The sequence below is a fragment of the Anabrus simplex genome, chromosome 11 (assembly GCF_040414725.1).
Source record: "Anabrus simplex isolate iqAnaSimp1 chromosome 11, ASM4041472v1, whole genome shotgun sequence".
Lineage (NCBI taxonomy): Eukaryota > Metazoa > Arthropoda > Insecta > Orthoptera > Tettigoniidae > Anabrus > Anabrus simplex.
This window is the reverse complement of record NC_090275.1, coordinates 91720512-91741947: the sequence shown is the minus strand read 5'-3', so window position 1 is coordinate 91741947 and position 21436 is coordinate 91720512. Positions and strand designations below refer to the sequence as shown.

At 39.2% G+C, this 21436-nt stretch overlaps 1 protein-coding gene across 1 annotated transcript in view; it reads right to left on the bottom strand.

Moving 5' to 3' along the window:
* Positions 1-21436, bottom strand: part of PCB (Pyruvate carboxylase) — a 293805-nt gene that overhangs the window by 80944 nt on the left and 191425 nt on the right. The window contains exons 3-8 of the mRNA XM_068229657.1: positions 19236-19420; positions 13985-14150; positions 11779-11924; positions 8004-8228; positions 6178-6341; positions 1220-1382 (exon numbers count right to left, since the gene is read on the bottom strand). Coding sequence (XP_068085758.1) covers positions 1220-1382; positions 6178-6341; positions 8004-8228; positions 11779-11924; positions 13985-14150; positions 19236-19420 — 1049 coding nt within the window. The remainder of the gene's footprint in view (positions 1-1219; positions 1383-6177; positions 6342-8003; positions 8229-11778; positions 11925-13984; positions 14151-19235; positions 19421-21436) is intronic.

Genomic DNA, 21436 nt, shown 5'->3' with positions numbered 1-21436 from the left:
CCATAAAATTTGCCTGTTTTAGAAGTGGTCATGCTGATATGTTTATATTTAGCATGTGTTATTGTCATGCTCTATACATCCGTATCCTCAGATTAAACAAGTATCTGTGACGAATGTAGCAGCAGCAGGAAATCTATTGTTTTTAAGTACTCTAATCGAAGGTGGAATGAAATATTAACATTGATGCTTTCACAGCCCGTACTTATAGACATAATAAAGGCGTTTTAGGGCTTATGCCGTGCCAAGAAAATAAGGTGAAACTCTTTACGTTTTGCAGAGAACTTTGTTCCGCATATTCAGAAGGAAATCTCGACTGTTCACGAGGAAGTCTTCCCCAAGATACTTCTTTAATCAGGGGATACGGATTTATAGAGCATGACACAATACTAATGCAAGTTAAATATAAACACGAACGCTTCTAAAAAAAAACCAAATTTTTATGTTTGATAAACCTATTTCTATGAGTAGTTCTGCACAGAGTCAGAATTGTAGAATCACCAAGTAAGAGTCCAGTCAGAGCTCTATCTTATTTCTGTGTAGAAATTTCAACCTTTGGTACCGGGAAATAACTTAATCATAATCATATGATTATGGCATGCGACGACCTTCAAGGAGTTAGACTGATGTAATAAGACTTCTTGGAGAAGTCTTCCTTGTGAACAGTCGAGATTTTCTTCTGAAGACAAAGAGCGAAGTTCTCTGTGAAATGTAAAGAATTTCACCTTATTTTATTGACATGGCATAAGCCCAAAAAGCCTATATCATGGAATGAAATGGTTTGGTCACTTGAAGAGAATGGATCCAAAGAGAGTAGCAAGGGAATTGTTTCAAAGGGACTTGAAGAGCAAGCAACGTAGAGGTAGGCCAAGTACAAGGTAGATATACCAAATACAAGAAGATCTACGAGGAAGAGGCGTAGAATGGTGTAAGATTGAAGAGGACAGAATGAACCTGTGCATACATAATTGGAGAGTACTCTTACACCACACCCGGGAAACTGGAGATGGTTAAATGATGATGAAGATGACGATGATTACAAAAGCTACGATGCAGTTCACTCTGGATGAAGAGAGTATATTCAGTTTAACAGATTACAGAAGGTTGAATATGAAAATTCTCCAACAAGATATTTAAAAAACAAACATGTTAGATACGAGAACCAAAATTCATTTATCATCCACAACCAGTCAGTAATGACCACACATAGTGGAAGTAATACCTCTAATCTGCCTGTATCTGGCTGGAAGTTTTTGGCTGGGTCTTCAGTAGTTACTCGGCACTGAATGGCACAACCCTGAGAATGAATGTTCTCCTGAGTCATCCCTAACTCAGGAAGAGTCATGCCTTCTGCAATACGTATTTGTGACTGCACCAGGTCAATTCTGAAAGAAAGGGGGGAAAAAAAGAAGAAGTCAGTGTATTGACATAAATGTTAATTCATCAAAATGTTTATTACAAGCAAACATAAGGCAAATGACATTCATTCTGAGCTGTGGTTGTTTTAAACATCTATTCAGTTTCTCTTCATCACACCATATAGTACTGCATTATTCCAATTCAAAGATGAACATGAACTAGACAGTGCTGCACAATGAAATGAAGACCGGAGCAGATTGTATGGACTCTAAATCACAGTGGCGGCTGGTGGTATACAAAGCTGGGTGTTGCACCAAACTTTTCAGCGTCACCTTTTTATTTGAGAAGTTTCCAGAAATAACAAGAAACTCCATTATTTTTAAGTAATGAACTACATTCCTATTAACACTGAAATATATCCAGCAATTAAAACAGGAAATAAAAAGGTCATTATACAGTATAACAACAGTTACTTTACCTCACTTGAATTGAAAATTTGCCCACCTGTTTTTCATTGATGCAGAATGTTGGTAATAAAGAATTTACTGTTGCAAGAGGAGAGAAAGCAGGAATGAAGTCATCTCCGTAGAGTGGTACAATCTAACGGGGACATTTGGAACTTTCTCGATAGGGTGCTTGCTGGTCTCGTGCAACTCTCAAAGACCAATACTGCCAAGCATGCTACCTGATGCTACGTACAGGCTTAGGCTCGTCCTTGGGGAAACTACATTGTGCCACGCTGTCTGCTTGGGAGTTGCCATAAGAAAATGAACTCCCTGAGTTTGATTTGAAGCTGGCAGCATTTATTGGTCCATTACAAAGCATTAGTACATTGAATGACCAAACATGGTGGAGGTTAACATATTTTTGAATACTGTATATGTTAGGTTCATTGAACTAAAAAATTAGAAAAGATGGCAAATAAAGTGTAAAATTATTAGGAGTAGTGCAACTATTGCAACAATACCATGCAGCATCCCTGCTAAATCAACAATTCAAAGAACAAAGTGATGAAAACAGACCACCCCAACAACGACCACCTAGATATAACAAGGTAATTTTTGATAATGAGACAAAGTCTCTCATTGTGCATTGGCACTGCCGGTGGCTCCTAGTAGCCTACGCAGTGGCCTCCATGATATGCATTAGGCATGCGTCCTGGTGGGTGTGCTATTTACCAACTGATGACCCAACTTAGTACACTGGGGCGAAACACTGGCAACCAGGAATGAGTTAGCTGGAAAATTTATAATGTCCATTAACGAAACATTTATATTGGTATTATAATGTGTATGTCAATAAATGTTATCGAAAACATCCTGTCCGAGTTTTGAATTGCCATTCAGCGATAACCATGCGCAATATTCAGAACTGCTGACTAAATATCACAAAACATGACTGTACCAGTACCTCAGTGTGTTACATAAAACAAAGTACCTATACCAAACAAATTCTATAGCTCAATTCATGTAAATTATTTCAGCAGATCAGCTGTTTTTCACCATTACAATGCTAACATTGTTAAGTACTTTCAGTGGTGGCTGGTGCAGAAAATCAGTTGTGTGCTGTAGCCTATCCTCCCTTTAAAAATTAAAAATATTTAGAAACTTATAAGGTTTTTAAGAGGCGCTCCGTTGAGTTTTCAATACTGAACAAACATGCAAACAACCCCAACACATATACACATTCTTTATACAAAACGAATTACCGGTAAACACGCAATAATACCTGCAATGACAAAACCTTCACAAACTCAGAAATACTTGGTGTGAGTCCGCAGAAACAGATCTTCTAAATGTTACCAAAATCACTGAAATAATACCAGCAGCGTCGTAATGCAAATGTTGTTATATTGAAATTTATAAACAAGACATTTTGTAATTAAATAAAATCACAATAACATGTCCTTATTTTGACAACATAAAAAGTACAATTTGTATACTTCGTCAATTTACAAATATGGCTATGGAATAGGCAAGTTGGGAAATATTAAAGGACCTGGCGGGAACAGCCGATGGCTTCTTCTACAATATTTTATTTTCCCGTTTGCTTGGAGCGATCCCGTCGTAAATACTACCGCTGAGTCAAGAGAGTGCTACCTGCCAAGTTCTCATGTCTGTTGAAATGCAAGTGTGACCAATGCTGACTCTCTGTGGTTGAACGAATCGCTGTGAAGTGATGTCTTGGCTGTTGTTTCCACAGCACATCGGGAAAGTTGGGCACGCATGCACAAAAGGCACAGCGCCCGGCGTGGAGCGCACGATTAGTTTCTGTTTGTGAAGGGAGTTGAATGACTTCCTGTTCTTTGGCCGACGTCTTTTTCAATGCACTGTATTTGATTGTAGATAATGTTATTAAATTAACTTATTTTTCAAACAGACAATGTGCTGCAGCACTTCAGCACATAACGTACGGCCGCCCCTGCATACTTTGTAAAATGTGTTTTTAATGCTCTATTTCACTATGGTAATCTCATTTTGCTGTATCAATGAACCAAAAAATTCATGTACCATAAATAAAAAACTAAGGCTAAACTATGTATCACGTATGGTTTTAAAAAAAACAAATCATGGATATCATTATTACCACTAAACATGGCCTCTAGTCATGACTTAATTAGTTCGACATCTATAGTCCAAGAGATTTAAGACACAAAACACTAGTTGTTTACTAAGTAACCTGGAGTAAGAGTGTTATCGCTGCATACTCTGGCACAATGAGATATGTTTATAAGATGTGTAATAGTAGCGCATCAATAATAGAAGCACGCTAGAATTTACAGAGTAGAGAAGCCCCTCGGTTGCCTCCTTGCGTACTCGGCACGTAGTCATAGGTGTACAACACGCTGTTTGCTGAATAATGTGGGGACAATGGTTTCGACATCTCTCGCAAGTGACAGTACATTGCACTAGTCTTCAGATCTCATCTCGACTGCCTATCACTATCAGTAACATCCTAATCCAGCTGGAGCTCGAAAATGGGGGATGATGATGATGATGATATTGAAGGTTACAAGACAGTGCCACAGGTGTTTCTCCCAAATGCAATGTACAGGGTAGGCAAAATATTTATAAGACTGACATGGAATTGACCCTTGTTAATGAACAGGAATGTCCGACTCGTTGGCTGAACGGTCAGCGTACTGGCCTTCGGTTCAGAGGGTCCCGGGTTCGATTCCCGGCCGGGTCGGGGATTTTAACCTTAATTGGTTAATTCCAATGGCACGGGGGCTGGGTGTGTGTGCTGTCTTCATCATCATTTCATCCTCATCACGACGCGCAGGTCACCTACGGGTGTCAAATAGAAAGACCTGCACCTGGCGAGCCGAACCCGTCTGGGATATCCCGGCACTAAAAGCCATACGACATTTCAATGAACAGGAAAACTGCCTATCACAGGAAACACTGGAAACCATAATTTCGATGCACCAGTCAATTACTATCACATGTCTACGCATGCGCATCTCCCGAGTACGCCACTGTGTCATTACATGCGAGTGAATGAGCGAGTAAGATGAGCAGATGTGTTTAGTGACCAGTTGAATGCAGCACAAACTGGTGCTCATAATAAAACAGTGCGTGTTCATTTTTAAGTGTTATGCGAAGCACTATTCATGGCAAACCTGTGCGGAACTGTTTGCACAAGACTGGAAGTGTTTTGGCAAAACCAGCAAAGTCTGCAATACAAAACTTCGTGGCAAAACAGTGTGGAACAAGTTCTGTAGCAAATAAAAATCTTAACTATTCGAAAAGAGTTCAAATACCAGAAAACATTGCTTGAGTGAAGAAAAACCTGCAATGAAGTCCAACGAAATCTCAGTGCTGTTTATCTGTGCAAGTGGAAGTTAAGAGATCATCATCATCATCATCATCATCATCATCATCATCATCGTACAGTTCCAGTTTCCCGGGTACAGTTAATGAGCCTCTTCCTCTTCTTCCTGTCCATATACAACTTGTCATAGAGAACATCATCCACTGTCCATCCTCTGGTAACTAGATCAAACTTGATCATGTCCATCCAATGGGTTTCAGGTCTTCTTGCAGATCTTTTCCCCCCTCCAGCTGTCTTTTCCAAATTCATTCTGGCTGTTCTTGTAGGCTCCATTCTCATCACATGCCCATACCACTGTAGTGTGGATGTGTCGATTCTGTCTAATAGGGGTGTCTTTATACCGGCTTCTTTCCTCACCTCCTCATTTAACTCGTCCATCTTGGTCTTCTGGATGGTGGATCTAAGAAATTGCATCTCTGATGCTTGCAGTCTTGATGAATCTCTTTTTGAGAGGGTGCACGCTTCAATACCATAGGTCAATAGTGGTATGAAATAGCTGTTAAACATCACCAGTTTGGCCGGTTTTGGAATCATGTCATCCCATAAAAGTGTTCTTACTTCTTGGTAGAGAGAGATCATTGTGCTGAAACCTTATCAAAAAGGACCTGCGTCTGTATCCTTACAAATTTACAGTTGTGCACATGATAAAGTGCCCAGACTATCCTTCACGTGTTGAGTTCTGCCGGTGGTTTCTGAGTGAAGTGGAGTCAGGATTTTTGGACTGTCAGTTTTTTATTTCTTCAAATAAGGCCATTTCCAGCATCTTCTGGGATGTTCATTATCAAGGGTCAATCCCGCACCAGTCCTATTGTAAATATCTGTGGGCTAGTTTTATTTTTCCCATCCTGCATGTGTATTAATATTTTTAATTTAAAGACCGGTACAACATGAGTCTTCATAATCAGGAGGTGAATGCTTCATCCATCAAATCACTGTGGCAAGATCAATCTTGACAGAAAATTAGAATAAAAGTATACAGTTTCTTACCCAGTAATCTCCTCCGTGACCGTGTGTTCCACTTGTAGCCTTGCATTCACTTCAATGAAGTAGAAGTTGCCTGTTTCGTCGACAAGGTACTCCACTGTACCTGCATTCTCGTAACCGACGTGTCTGGCCAGTCGTACGGCCTGTTCTGTCATTTTGTCTCGTACCTGGTTGAAAGAAACACAGCAAATATTTGACAGAGTAATTATAACAACAATAACAATATGCATAGAAGAAGAAATGTATTCTCTACTTATATACAATTTGTGTATCATATGTTATTCCAGTAATTCGGTGGAATAGGAACCAAGTAATCTGAGGGACAAGCCAGTTTGATCATAGACCCAACTGTGCGCATGATGCTGAGAAGAAGCAGCACTATGAACCATGCATTAAACATCTTCAGGATAAATAAATAAATAAATAAATAAATAAATAAAATAAATAAATATAAATAAAAATCAATCAATCAATCAATCAATCAATCAATCAATCAATCAATCAATCAATCAATCAATCAATCAATCAATCACTACTGATCTGCATTTAGGGCAGTCGCCCAGGTGGCAGATTCCCTACCTGTTGTTTTCCTAGCCTTTTCTTAAATGATCGCAAAGAAATTGGAAAATTATTGAACATTTCCCTTGGTAAGTTATTCCAATCCCTAACTCCCCTTCCTATAAGCGAAAATTTGCCCCAATTTGTCCTCTTGAATTCCATCTTTATGTTTATATTATGATCTTTCCTACTTTTAAAGACACCACTCAAACTTATTCGTCTCGGAACATACCATTTAATAACATCCCCCTTCGAAACTGGGACATACAATAACCTCAAAAAGAAATGATTTCGGTTTCACCTTCTTTGATATTTAAAATCATAATTCCAATATAAATGGTCTGTTATTGGACATTAAAATTCATTTCCTTTAGAGGTTATTGTATGTCGTTGGTGTCAATAAGGAACACTGAAACCGAGATTTATAAACTGCAGTTGAACTTAGGAGATACTGTTCAGTGCTCGAGCAATAGTATTTGAATTCCGATTTAACTTCTTTTCAGAGTTTTAGCATTTATGTTTTGGTACTAGAAGACCCTGTCATCAATATTCTGAGGAGTCTCTCAAAACTGTCAATCACCATTTGTATTGCATGACAAATATGAAATGAAATAATTGTCTCTATTCAGAGATAGCCACTTCTTTAGGGAACCATAAAAATAATGAAACAATGTCTGTTATTCATTTCTGATTCAAAATGTTATTTAAATATTGTTTGAAAAACCTAATTATGAGGCTAATTATGAGAGGTGCACATGACCCCGAGGTTCTTTGTGTTTCTTAATCCGCCTTTCACTGTTCACTGTCCTTGACTTCTGTCTTTAATGAAATATTTCCCCGCCAGCCCTATGGTGTAGGAGTAACGTGCCTGCCTGTTACCCAGAGGCCCTGGGTTTGAATCCTGGCCAGGTTAGGGATTTTTAGCCAGATCTGAGGGCTGGTTCGGGGTCCACTCTGCCTACAGCATTACGAGGAGCTATCTGACAGCATGGTGGTAGCCCTGGATTGGTTTGGAAATATTTCTCCTTGTTTTTTAGTGTGATTATCTTGTTATCTTTTCTTTACCAGCTCTGCTGACACTGTTATACAGTAGTAGCTAATCGTTTAATATTAATGTAATTATACTTTTGTCATCCCAGCTATGAAATCCTTCAAGAGAAACTTGGCCAACCCTTCAGAAGTCCATTTAGCACTCCACAGTCCATTTAGTCATCAATTTATTTCAGGCAGAGAATACCACAGACATATGTTAAACCAAACTCTATGCATACCTTGGGATCGAGATTTGGGGCTGGTGCAATCTCTACAACTTTCTGGTGCCGCCTTTGTACTGAACAATCTCTCTCGTAAAGATGGACCACGTTACCCGCACGATCGCCAAGCAACTGAACCTCAATGTGACGAGGTCGTTCTATGAACTTTTCGATGAACATGGCTCCATTACCAAATGCTGCCGCAGCTTCTGAAGAAGCTCTCTGGAACATCTCTTCTACTTCCTGCAATGAGAAATCAAGATGACAGAATGTACATAGAGAATCAGGTGGGATACAGTGCTAGGTATTTTCTTTCAGGGAGGGATGTAACTGATCACAGTAAAAAATATTAAAGTTCAAATATTTTTTTGAATTAATGACATTTCCCTTACATCATGTGAAAATGTTAACCTTGTAATTCAATAGGAAGTATTTTTAAAACTGCCTTATGTTTGTTGCTGCATTAATAGGACCACAACATCAGCAACTTTAAGGAGCATTTTCTAAACTTTCAATTTCTCTCCACTGAGGTACATTTACTGTATCTCTGAAGCTATTAGTGCTAATGCTTTGAAATTTTTAGTGATTGTAAATACAATAATGAGACAATAGATATTTCCGTGAAGAATTATGTATTTATTCAAACATTCATAGACTTTATGGGACATTTGTTTTGATATTTTACTAATGTTTTCCTATTTCCAAAATGTAAAATCACCATATTCCATTTACGACATCGACAAGCCAACAGAAAACTCGTTGTGACATGGAATGGAGCTACGCTAGACCACTGCTTCCATCCCAAATACTTGGGCGTCACACTCGATCGCAGTCTCACCTTCAAGGTGCACTGTATGAATGTAAAACAAAAGGTCTCTTCCAGGAACACACTACTAAGGAAACTTGTTGGATCTACTTGGGGCACACATCCACAAACTCTTAGAACTACTGCACCAGCCTTATGTTACTCCGCCGGTGAATATGCCTGCCCAGCTTGGTACAAATCTGCCCACGCAAAACAGATTGATGTGGCACTCAATGAAACTTGTAGAATAATTACTGGTGTCCTGAAGCCAACTCCTCTCGAGAAAATCAATTACCTTGCTGGTATTGCTCCTTGTGATGTCAGGAGAAAGGTTGCTGCTAATAACAAAAGGCTTAAAACAAATCTAATGCCTTCACAGCCACTCTTTGGATACCAACCTGCCCAATGAAGACTGAAGTCGAGGAAAGCTTTTTTAACATCTTCAGAACACCTGGAAGGATCATCGGACAAAGTCAGGATTACCAAATGGAAACAAAAGACCCCTGGCCTCTTGAAATGGATGGAACCACGGGAAGTGTTGCCTCGTGGTCACACCGAGGACTGGTTGACTTGGAGGTCCTTAAACAGACTTAGATCTGGAGTGGGTAGAACCAGAGTGAATCTACTTAAATGGAACTTCCCCATCGATACGGCCTTTTGTGACTGTGGTGAACTTCAGACTACCGAACACCTGCTATGCTGCCCACTGTGCCCATCAAACTGCACAATGGAAGACTTGGTGCTGGCCAATACAAATGCCCTTGAAGTAGCCAAATTTTGGGCCGAATTGGTGTGAGATCTGGATGACATATATTGTTGAAGACCTTTTACTTGTATATATCTGTGTATATAGTTTGTTTCTTTTAAACGTAGTATTATTCTGTTGTACTTCTGATTCGAATTTTAAAAAACCATATAAATATTATTTTTGTTTGATTGCCATAACTCTACACAACTTTTAAGCTAAATATGCATAATTTAAGCTTACAAAATATCAGTCTGATACAATCAGTAGCTTTGTGCTGTATTGGTACCTATTTCAGGACATGCAATGAACTTTTGTTCATAATGAACTGCTACCTTTTTGTGAAATGAGGTGGCTGTACTCTTCATTAGAAATCATCCTAGGTAGGGCGCTCATCTTCACAGACATGCAGGTCGCCTAATAGGCTGTCTACTAGAAAAAGACCTGCACCAGGCCTCTCTGGAGGCCGTACACCATTATTATTATCTAAGTCATCGGCCCCTAATGGCACCAAATGAGACAAAATGCAATGACAATTTAAAAGCCCAAAAACATCCACTGACCAGAATTCAAAACTTGAAGACAAAGAATGAATGGATGGATATGAAGATAAAACAATCAGTGGATCCAACCCGCAATGCCCCTCATTCCCCGAAACTAGTGTTAAACAGTAGTATTACTGACCAAGGGACTGCTTCTAAAGCACAATCCTGAATCGATGATGCTTGTAGTCTAAAGGGGTCCAAATTCCAGGTCATCGGCCCCTCATAAGGAAAGAAGAACCATGGTATTTGTCATGTTGCGGTACTAATCAAAAGTAGCGTAGACTCGCAGTACTCCACACATTATGGTATTACTCATAGGTAACGCAGACTACGGCGTTTCTCACATTGCGGTGTTATTTAGAGGCAACACAAAACCTATGGTGTTCCTCACATAGGTGTACTAATCACAGAAACTCATACTATCCCATGGTGTTCCTCACATAATGGGTACTAATCACAGGCAACACAGACCCATGGTGTCACTCACATAGAGGTACTAATCATACTGATTCACACACTGTTGCTACTAATCACAAACCTATTGTGTACCTAACATAGTGGTACTACTCGCAAGTAAAGGCGATCCATGGTGTTCCCTACATGGTGATACTACAGTAATTACAAGTAGTCTCATGGCTCTAATTTGGTCAACTCTTAGTCGCCTCTTACAACAAGCAGGGGATACTGCGGGTTTGTTCTTCGCCTGCATCCCCCACCCACAGGGAGATGTGTATTTGGTCTGCGAGAGCTATTTTATTTCGCTCTTGTTTGCCGGCAACCAAGTTTGGACCCCCCTATCCGCCAACTGGGACGCACCATGTGGGAGTATTACCTCTCCCCCTGCTACGTCACTGTAGTACGTTCGTGGCACTATGAAACATTTTCTTATCAAAAGCTCTGCACATATCGAAAACCATAACCTTAAGAGGTTAAAACTGAAAGGCAGGAATGGAAAATTTTCAGGAAAATATATTGCACAATGCAAGAGGATGTAAGGATGTAATCTGGATAAAAAGGAGAAGTGATGACCTCTCGACAGTCTAAGGCAGATTTGCTAATATATGCAAGAGATGCTTCAAATTATTTATTACTATAAACTAACTGAATACCAAGGTAAATTGGCTAGAAGAAACAATGGAAGATTTACAAGAAATGAACATAGCACACCTTTCAAAGTTTTTTTTTTTTTTTTTTTGTTCAGCGTCGTAACTCATACAGCAACATAAACCTACACCTTGACCTGGCAACTGATGAAATTTTTGGGAAATACAGAATTATAAACACACTGTAAATTCTTAGTTAGACTTAGGTTTGAAATCATTTTTGTTGTACTGTACATAGTATATATATTCTTTGAAGTGTTTTTGTGATGTTAATATAGAGTTGTAGATATATATAGCTTGGTAGACTGATGAAATATAAAATATAAGAAACCCTCTAAAAACCGGTGATAGTGATTGTAACAATAATAGACTGACATAGACTACCAATAATAGATTAGCTGCAGAACCACATAGGGAACTCTATCAATAGGAGGGCCAAACACTGAACATGGAAAAGAGAGATTACCCTGATAATTTAATAAAATCTGGTTAAGCTTTTGAAATATTAATCCCAAGGTGACATGTAGAGTATCAGTATTAAGAAACGTAAGTTTAGAAAGTCTCATATCTTAACTGATGGCCGATAGATACTTACATCCATTTTACGCACAACTCTCATTCCACGACCACCTCCTCCATATGCAGCCTTGAATATTACAGGAAGTCCATGATTCAGACAGAATTCCATAGCTTCTTCAGAAGTAGTAACTGGACCAGGGGTTCCAGGGACAACAGCCACTCCTAGAATTCAACAAAATAAAAACGATCTCATGAGAAAACAAGAAGTAAAGCTGAAAGTTTAAGAGTTACTACTTGCTTTACGTCGCACCGACACAGATAGGTCTTATGGCGACGATGGGACAGCGAAGGACTAGGAGTGGGAAGGAAGCAGCCATGGCCTTAATTAAGGTACAGCCCCAGCATTTGCCTGGTGTGAAATTGGGAAACCACGGAAAACCATCTTCAGGGCTGCGGACAGTGGGGTTCGAACCTACTATCTCCCAAATACTGGATAATGGCCAAACTTAAGCGACTGCAGCTATCGAGCTCGGTGTTTAAGAGTTAGGGGGAAGATTTTCTTCTTCTGAGAAGTTTATACATACATACATACATACATACATACATACATACATACATACATACATACATACATACATACATACATACATACATAATCAGTATAGACTGTTATACCTTTCAGCATTCATCTGCAAGCCTCTGAATTTATTAAACGTTGCCACAATCGTCTATTTGCAACTAGTGCTGTGACCTCATTTAGTTCTATATCTCTTATCTTTAAATCATTAGAAATTGGGTCTAACCATTGTTGTCTTGGTCTCCCTCTACTTCTCTTACCCTCCATAACAGAGTCCATTATTCTCCTAGGTAACCTATTCTCTTCCATTCGCTTCACATAACCCTACCACCGTAGCCGGTTTATGTGTACAGCTGCATCCATCGAGTTCATTCGTAACTTAGCCTTTATCTCTTCATTTAAAAACAAAACAAAAGAAAGGTAAGTCATGACTGTACAGGCCATGGAAGACATTGGAGGGGTGGAAGGTAAAGGCTTTCACAATCTGTAACCTCGACACTTAATGGGCAGTGTGGTTAGCCCAACACCCAGCTGCCTTTTCTCCCAGGAATAAATCTAGTACTCATTTATGGTGTAGGCTGAGAAGCTCAGAACCATGCGCATCTCCAAAATTATATTTAAAAATAAAGTTTAATAATTTTGCCAAGCTGTAGATGATACAGGAAGTATCAGATGGACTCAATGCAGTTGTCTTTGATGATGACATCGTTATTTGAGAAGAAACAGAAGCTGAGGTGCAGGTAAGACTCTTACACATGGAAGGCCATCTTCCCGGAGTTCAACCTCAAGATCAACAAGACAGACAGTGAACTGAGATGGCCGACCAGCAAGCATCAAACTAACAGACCACCAGTTGGAGAGTGTGGATAGTTCCACCTACCCTAGCAGCGTATTTTTCTCCAGAGGTATTTTATCCACAAGCAAGCAAACTTCTGTTACAATGTCATCACCAGAAGCAGAGTATATTGTAGCATCTCGAGCTAGTCAGGAATGATTGTGGGTAAAGCAGTTAATCAAAGATTTTAGTACCATATACAGACTGTTGAGCCAATCAACTTGTCCGAACATAATGAGGGTTGCATTCGACTGATTGAATCGAGTGTTTCTGGCGGTCAAACTAAACATTCTATGTCTGTCATCTGTTAAGGGATCTGCATGAGAAGGGAGTTATAAATGTTCAATACTGTCCTAATATGATGTTGGCGGATTATTAACAAAACCATCAGAACAGGAATCCTTCAATCTGTTTTTGCAAGAATTAGGTTTCTCGAGCACTGAACTTTTGAATCTGTGTCAAAGAGAAGGGATGAAGAAAATGCTTCTCTTACATGCCAAAAGTGGCCACCACCTTTGACTACGTCAACTTATACAGCAGTGCTGGACTCAACTTCACATTTCTATGTTCTATGTGTAATCTCTGTGTATGTTTTGAACTTATTAAAAACAATAGCTTAATTGTTTTATGCTGGAAGTAAATGTGTAGTTTTGCCATTTCATTTTCATCATGTCACATTGTACTAAGGTACATGGTTTAAGCATGCAATTTCTTGGATAGGAATGATAGAATTTCCGCTACGAAAAGTGAAATGTCTTATTCATTCAGTAAAACATAATATATTTACATACTTCACTCCAATTTTTGTTGAAATCTGTACACACAGATTCATGGTTAGTATTTCCAAGTTACATAATACGTATCACATACCTGCATCTATGGCCGCTTGTCTGGCAGCTACTTTGTCGCCCATCTGCTGTACTACTCGCGGTGAAGGACCGATAAAACGAAGCCCAGCATCGATGCAGGCTTGTGCAAAATCTGAACGTTCTGACAGGAAACCGTATCCTGGATGAATGGCATCCACATCGTATTCCTGCAAATCAGACATTGGATTATAATAATAATAATAATAATAATAATAATAATAATAATAATAATAATAATAATAATAATAATAATAATAATAATTTAGAATGTAAATCTCCCACCATGAGTAGGATCTGCACCTTCTCTTGGCACAAAGCATCACAAAATTCTCTTTTATTACTTTTTTTTCCTTTTTTTAAGTCAGTCAACATGGGGTAAAATTGAAAATTACAAAAAATAGAACTGAACTGAGTAAAATAACTAAATAAATAAATAACTAACTAAATAACTAAATAAATTAATTTAGAAAAATCAACAATGCACTGCAGAAATTCAAATATTCGAAGAACAAAATAAATACTTCAAGTGATAACAGTAACAACACTAGAGAAGAAGAGCATGAAGGCACTAATTCACAAAATGGAAAAAGCTTATCATGCAACAATGAATGTATGCAACAAAAAGTCAGTATTCAGGAATGCTAAATTGAGACACTATAAAACTAATACTTCCAGCAGTTTTATATGCAACAAAGTCTTAGAATATCTTCTCAGATAGAAGGACAAGCAAAACAGTAAAATGAATCCTAAGGGAAATTATGGGACCTATTTGGCAGAATGGCATACACTGTACAAACTGAGACCAGAACAAGATTTATACAAAGCATCAGGAAAAACTGTCATGCTTTCAAGAAAAAAAAAAGAAAATTAATATTCTTTGGTAACCTGTACAGAATGAACAAACACAGATTAACAAAACAAATTTTTGAATACTATGCAAATAAAAAAACCAAACCAGCATTTTTCAAAGAATCCAGAGAACATTTGGAACTACTCAACATTTAAAAAGAACAAATTGAAAACAAAAGAATTTAGGAAATTTCCAGGGAAAGCCAAGAAGAATCAGGCAGTAAGTTGATGGAAGAAAGAAAACAACACCGACAAAGGGTGAAGAAGTTTGGGGAATAATAATAATAATAATAATAATAATAATAATAATAATAATAATAATAATAATAATAATAATAATAATAATAAGTGTTTCATGTGGTCCTAAGATGGCCTGATCAAATGAATGAATGAATGAATGAATGAATTAATTAATTAATTAATTAATAATAACAAACCTCAGCAACTGGGTTGAACTGAACTTGACCGAAAGGGTAGGCCTTGTACAATATGTGAACAGCTTGATATATTCATTTTTATGAAAACTGACACACCATAGAAGAAGGTAGAAAAGCATGTGAATCTTACAGTTAATGCTAATAAGACCACAACAGTCAAGTGATTATAACTGCAGAGTGATTTTGTACTTCTGGACCCAGCTGTGCCCAATGGACTGAGCAGCTAAGATGAAATTTATCCGAGTCAAACGCCTCTACTTAAATGTTTCTCCTTAAGTCACCAAGTCCTGTTGCGCTAAAAAGGCGCTGTATAAACAAAGTTTGAACGATCGGCCTGCATGAAGATGGATTTTCGTAATAACACGACATTATTGTATGTCCTGTACGAGCAGCAATGCTAGAACGGTGAAGAGAATGTGAAGCAGAGGCCCAAAGATAACCAGACGCACAGAAAATACTTACAGTATATCACGAAGTGAGACGACACCACGGGATGACGCCTTGTCTATACGGCATTAGGCTCCAATCACAAGTCTTGGCACAACGGTGAAGCACTGTAACAGGCGTGACGTTTGTATCTATTGTTCAACAACGTCTTCATCTGGTGAATTCGCTTGACCCTGGATCAACGACGTCTCACGTTACAATGGGATCGTGAATACGCACAGTGTCGTTCAGATTGGCAACATGTCGTGCTTTCAGAGGAGTCCCTCTTTAACTTGGAAAAACAATGATTGACATATACGCATTACACGATATCATGGTGAGCGATATCCAGCAAACAAATTCCAGCGTCATACTGGCCGAACACCAGGCATGTTGGTGTGGGACGCCACTGGGTATCATTCGTCATCTCTGCTGCTACGTGTTGAGGGTAATCTTACCATCAATCGCCAATCGGCAAAGCGACGTTGTAGAGGCAGAAGGTATGCCCTTCTTTCAGCCCACTCCTGATGTTATATTCCAGCAAAACAATGCCCGACAACAGTAATGTTCAAGCTTTCTTCAAAGCACAGGGAATTCGGCTTCTTCCATGGCCTGCCAATTTGCCAGACATGTTGCCTATTAAACACGTATGGGATGTAATCGGTCCATAACTAGGCTGTGAAAAGTTCTCTTGCAGCCAGCATCAATGAAATGTAGACTCTCATAAAAGCAGCCTGGCAGACAATTCACCAGGAAGACAGCTAAGAGCTCCGTAATTCAATGCCATGTGGTAGGGCAGCTCGCGGAGGTTTCACCAAGTACTGATGGTTTTAAGTATTTGTCTGAAACTTTGATATGTAGAATAGGTATGATTCTGTTCTCCTGACACTTCCAGGTATTAGATTTTCATACACAAGTGTATTTGAAAAATTTTGTTCTGGATTGCATATTTTCAGTTCTGAATCTTCTTCTGAACTTAGCCTACAAGGAATACAAAGCCTGTTCACTCGCAGTGTTCTCTTCAGAAACAGTGTCCGCCTGGCAGTGCGCGTCTTGACCACTGCAGCGCTAGTATACCACCTCATATCAGCACTCAATAGCATTGCTAACGGGAGTTAAAACCTGCACAAATTTACCTCTACACTATGCTTCCTGTATATTATATATGTTACTGAGCAGAATGAAGTAGAAAATAATAAATGTTCACCTTTTACCCCTAGGAGTTCAATTCAGCTGTGGATTTTCATTTCAGATAACATACATAACTGTCGAAATGTATGTGTCATTTAAAAGGATATAAGGTCTGCACTAGATATTTTTACTACCGCGCCGTAGATTTTCATTGAAAAGGAATGACTTTAACAATTTTTCTTGATATTTTCTTATCATAAATTGTTTTTCTTCTCGAGAATTATTTTCGGCAATACTCATCTGTCATGCCATTAGCGTAGTTAGTGACAGAGGGGCGCAGAAACTTCTGCAGTAGGCCTATTATTCCGCTTAGTTCCTCAGGATAATCACTTTTCCCACACTGTAGAACAGGATTTTTAGCAACACGTGGCAGTATTTCGGTTAATGTTTGTGCTATTTTTGGACTGCACAGTATTACCGATAACATCTCGTCCCTTACTTGCCCCAGTTTCATTAGCAGTGAAACAAAACTTGGCTTTGGATACCTGAGACGTGAGACCACCTCTGTCTTTGATTTTTATTAACGACGTTAGTTGAGATGGACTCTGAATACTACTGTACTAATTTGATCAACACACTCTTGGCTTGGCATGTGGTCTTCGACAACTCTTACCAAATACCCTCCAATATATGCCATTGCAGCACTCGACGGACCGGTCACTAGGGTTCCATAACTTATCTTTGGTACCACCTACACAACAGAATAAGGACATTATTATCATCAGAACAGGAGCAATAATAATAAGTGATTTAATTTTTGCCGTCACATGGTTTGCGTATTTTCTGTACCATACCTTGCCTGCTTATTGCTTTAATCCATAACTCCCTAGTTGACTCTTGGCAAGGAAATTCATGGAAACTACTTCCAGGAACTTTATTTCTAGAGCCTTGTTTACAAAACGGTACGCAGCAATCCACCAGTGTAATATAATTGACGTATTTTAACAATACCGTTTTCCCGTTTTGTCAGTGTGTGAGTTAAGCCGAAAGTGTCAGGTTCCAAATTATCCTCAATTTACAAGAGTTTACCCATTTCACATCTGATGGTAAAATTATATTCTGTGACGTTTGCAGCAAAGAGGTGAGTGAAACTTGTTTTATATGCCCCCTAACGAATTATAATGAATTTAGCAAAGTCAACATGGTATTTTCAATAATGCATATTAAGATAAGTAAAACTGCAGCTGCCTAAAAGTATTGTAGAGCCTATTTGAGAATCTGTTTTAGGCAGTTAAAATAACATTTTAGCACCTAAAAATCCGAGGTCTAGTAATCACTATATCAAGTTCCTGTGGTGGTTGGAAGTGTAGTGTGTTGTCTGAATATGAAAGGAAAAGTGTTGGAACAAGCACAAACACCAGTCCCCGAGCCAGAAGAATTAAGTAGACGTGATTATAATCACCAATTCGGCCGGTAATCGAATCCGGGGACTTCTGAATAGAAGGCCTCAACACTGACGATTCAGCCAAGGATTCGGACAAAATAAAATCATTATTGAGCTTCATTATTTCTACCAGTATTAACATTCAACTTTCGTAGTAGACGTCATCAGTAAGCATACAACGTGTAGAAATACCGCCAACCGAGGTGTTCATGTGAGGTTGAATTGCAGCGCCTCTAGCGGCAAATATAGCATCCATAGGGCGGACAGCTATGAGTGGCTATTGGGCAGGCTTTGTATTCCTTGTAGGCTAAGTTCTGAAGGACAATAAAATTGTGTTGGTGGTTGTTTTTTTTTCAGGAAGGGCAAAAGTAAACTTATCAACTCCACATTATATCAGATGTAGAAGAAAGAACTCCGACTTACAGGAAAATGAGAATAGCAGAAAAAATGGGAAGGGCCGAAAAGGGAGTACAGTATAAGTGAGACTCCCTAGACCTTACAAATTCAATACTATCGGAGTCGGAAGAGAAGAAAACTTCATCAAGAGAGATCGGACAAGTAAGACGAAGGGAAGGAACCTGGCACAAGTAAGATTACAGCATCTGGAGGTACTTTTTTTTTTTTTTTTTTGCTATTTGTTTTAAGTCGCACCGACACATATGTCTTACGGCGACGATGGGATAGGAAAGGGCTAGGAATTGGAAGGAAGCGGCCGTGGCCTTAAGGTACAGCCCCGGCATTTGCCTGGTGTGAACATGGGAAACCACGGAAAACCATCTTCAGGACTGCCGACAGTGGGGCTCGAACCCACTATCTCCCGATTACTGGATACTGGCCGCACTTAAGCGACTGCAGCTATCGAGCTCGGTGGTACTCCTTTTAGTCGCCACTTACAACAGAGGCAACCGTAAGGGAGAAATCAAAAACTATTTTTACTTAAATCCACTAATTGTAAGTTTTCATACCTTGGCGATGCGGATGATTTCTGGAATGTTGAGGTAAGCCTGCACCGGTGGCAAGCCTTTACCGACGAGATACGACTCGTCAGCCTTTTGACGATGCATGTGCATCTTATCCTGCTCCGAGTAGATTGCCACAGAACGGATGCCAAGCTCTGTGCAAGCCCGGAACACTCGGATGGCAATTTCCCCTGAAAACAATTACAAAATTATACGTAAGTATAATATAATGGACTCAGAATTCTGTTCAAGGCAACGTACTGATCATTCTTGAATTTCTTTCCTGTGATGGCAGCAGTACGTTTACTTCAGGATGGCAGATGGATGCCATTCAGAAAGTAATAAAATAATATGCATACATTTCTGAATGGCAAACAGAGTTGCTCGAAACAATTTAAACGTTTTCTTATGTGGAATTGAAACAAGTTTTCATTGAAAAGATGATTGTTGTTTACAGGGGCCTAACATCGAGGTTATCGGCCCCTAATGGTACGAAATGAGACTAAAAGTAATGACAATTAAAATTCCAAAATTCATCCACCGACCAGAATTCAAAACATGATAGCCTAATTGAAGAATGAGTGAATAAATATGAATGTAAAATAATCACCGGATTCAACTCACAATACTGAAAGTTAAAATAATTCCAGAATCCATCCACTGCCTACAATTCAAAAAGAGAACCGATGAGCAATGATTACAAACCTGAAACACTCAGTGGATACGACCAGAAATGCCCCACCTTCCCATAAAATAACTTAAAAGAGTGTATAAACTGAACAAGGGACTGCTTCCAAAGCAAAATCCTAAATCGATGTTGCTTGTTGTCTGAAGGGGTCTAAAATCCAGGTCACCAGCCGCTCATAATGATACTGATTGCTGGTACAGTAAAACATGGCGTTCCTCTCACAGTGGTACTAATCACAGGTAATGTATTACTCACAGGTAACGCAGACCCATGGTGTTCCTCACATACTGGTACTAATCACAGGAGCCACCCAGAACCATGTTGTTCTTCACATAGTGGTACTCTTCACTGGCAACGTAGACCCACGGCGTTGCTGATTTAGTGCTACTAATCACAGGCAACGCCCAGACCCGTAGTGTTTCTCATGTAATGGTACTGATCACAGGCAACGCTCACACTCGTGGTGTTCCTCACATGGTGGAACTAAACACAGGCAACGCCCACACCTGTGGTGTTTCTCACATAGTGGTACTAATCACAGGTACTGTAAACCTACAGTGATCCAGCCACGATGAATATTAATCACAGTCCCATGGTGTTCCTCGCGAAATTGTACTAATCACAAGTAACCTCATGGTTCTAATTCCATCATCCCTTGGTCGCCACCTTTAGTCACCTCTTACCGTGGGTGTGTTCATTGCGTCCGCCACCCACAAGGCGTTTACTGAAAATATCGATGTCAAATTTAATTGGTATTGACCAGGGATCTGCTGAGCTAAGGATAGGAAAATGTTCCACATTGTGCGGGGTATCGCCATTGACCATGGCCGAAGAAGCCGTCTCGTTGGGAGTTTCGTAGTGATTGGTAAAAAACTTGTGTTTTATTAAGTGCTAAACCAATACTACTATATGCTTGTTGAAATTATTTCAAAATAGATTGTAATTCTTCCTTTTTATTGGCTAGAACAGCACCGTAGCCTGCGAATTCGAGTTCGATAACTGAGGTTTACGGTATTTTGGGCTTGGATCGTGGTTTGTTAAAATAAATCCAATCTATACACTATTTCCACACCAGGAGGATGCCTCCCCTCAACAAGGTACAGTATGGATGCCATAAATATAGAGAATAAAGCTGCAGCGATTACATATTCCTGCTTGACACCCATTGTAATCTGAAGCAGCTCTTCACGCCGGTCGCTGTGTCGCGTACTAGTTGAAGAATATTGATGTAATTTCAATCAATCAATATCAATCAATACTGATCTGCATTTAGGGCAGTCGCCCAGGTGGCAGATTTTCTTAAATAATTTCAAGGAAATTAGAAATTTATTGATCACCTCCCTTGGTAAGTTATTCCAATCCCTAACCCCTTCCTATAAGCGAATAATTGCCCCAATTTGTCTTCTTCAATTCCAACTTTATCCTCATATTGTGATCTTTCCTACTTTTAAAGACACCACTCAAACTTATTCGTCTATTAATGTCATTTCCACACCATCGCTCCTCTGACAGCTCGGAA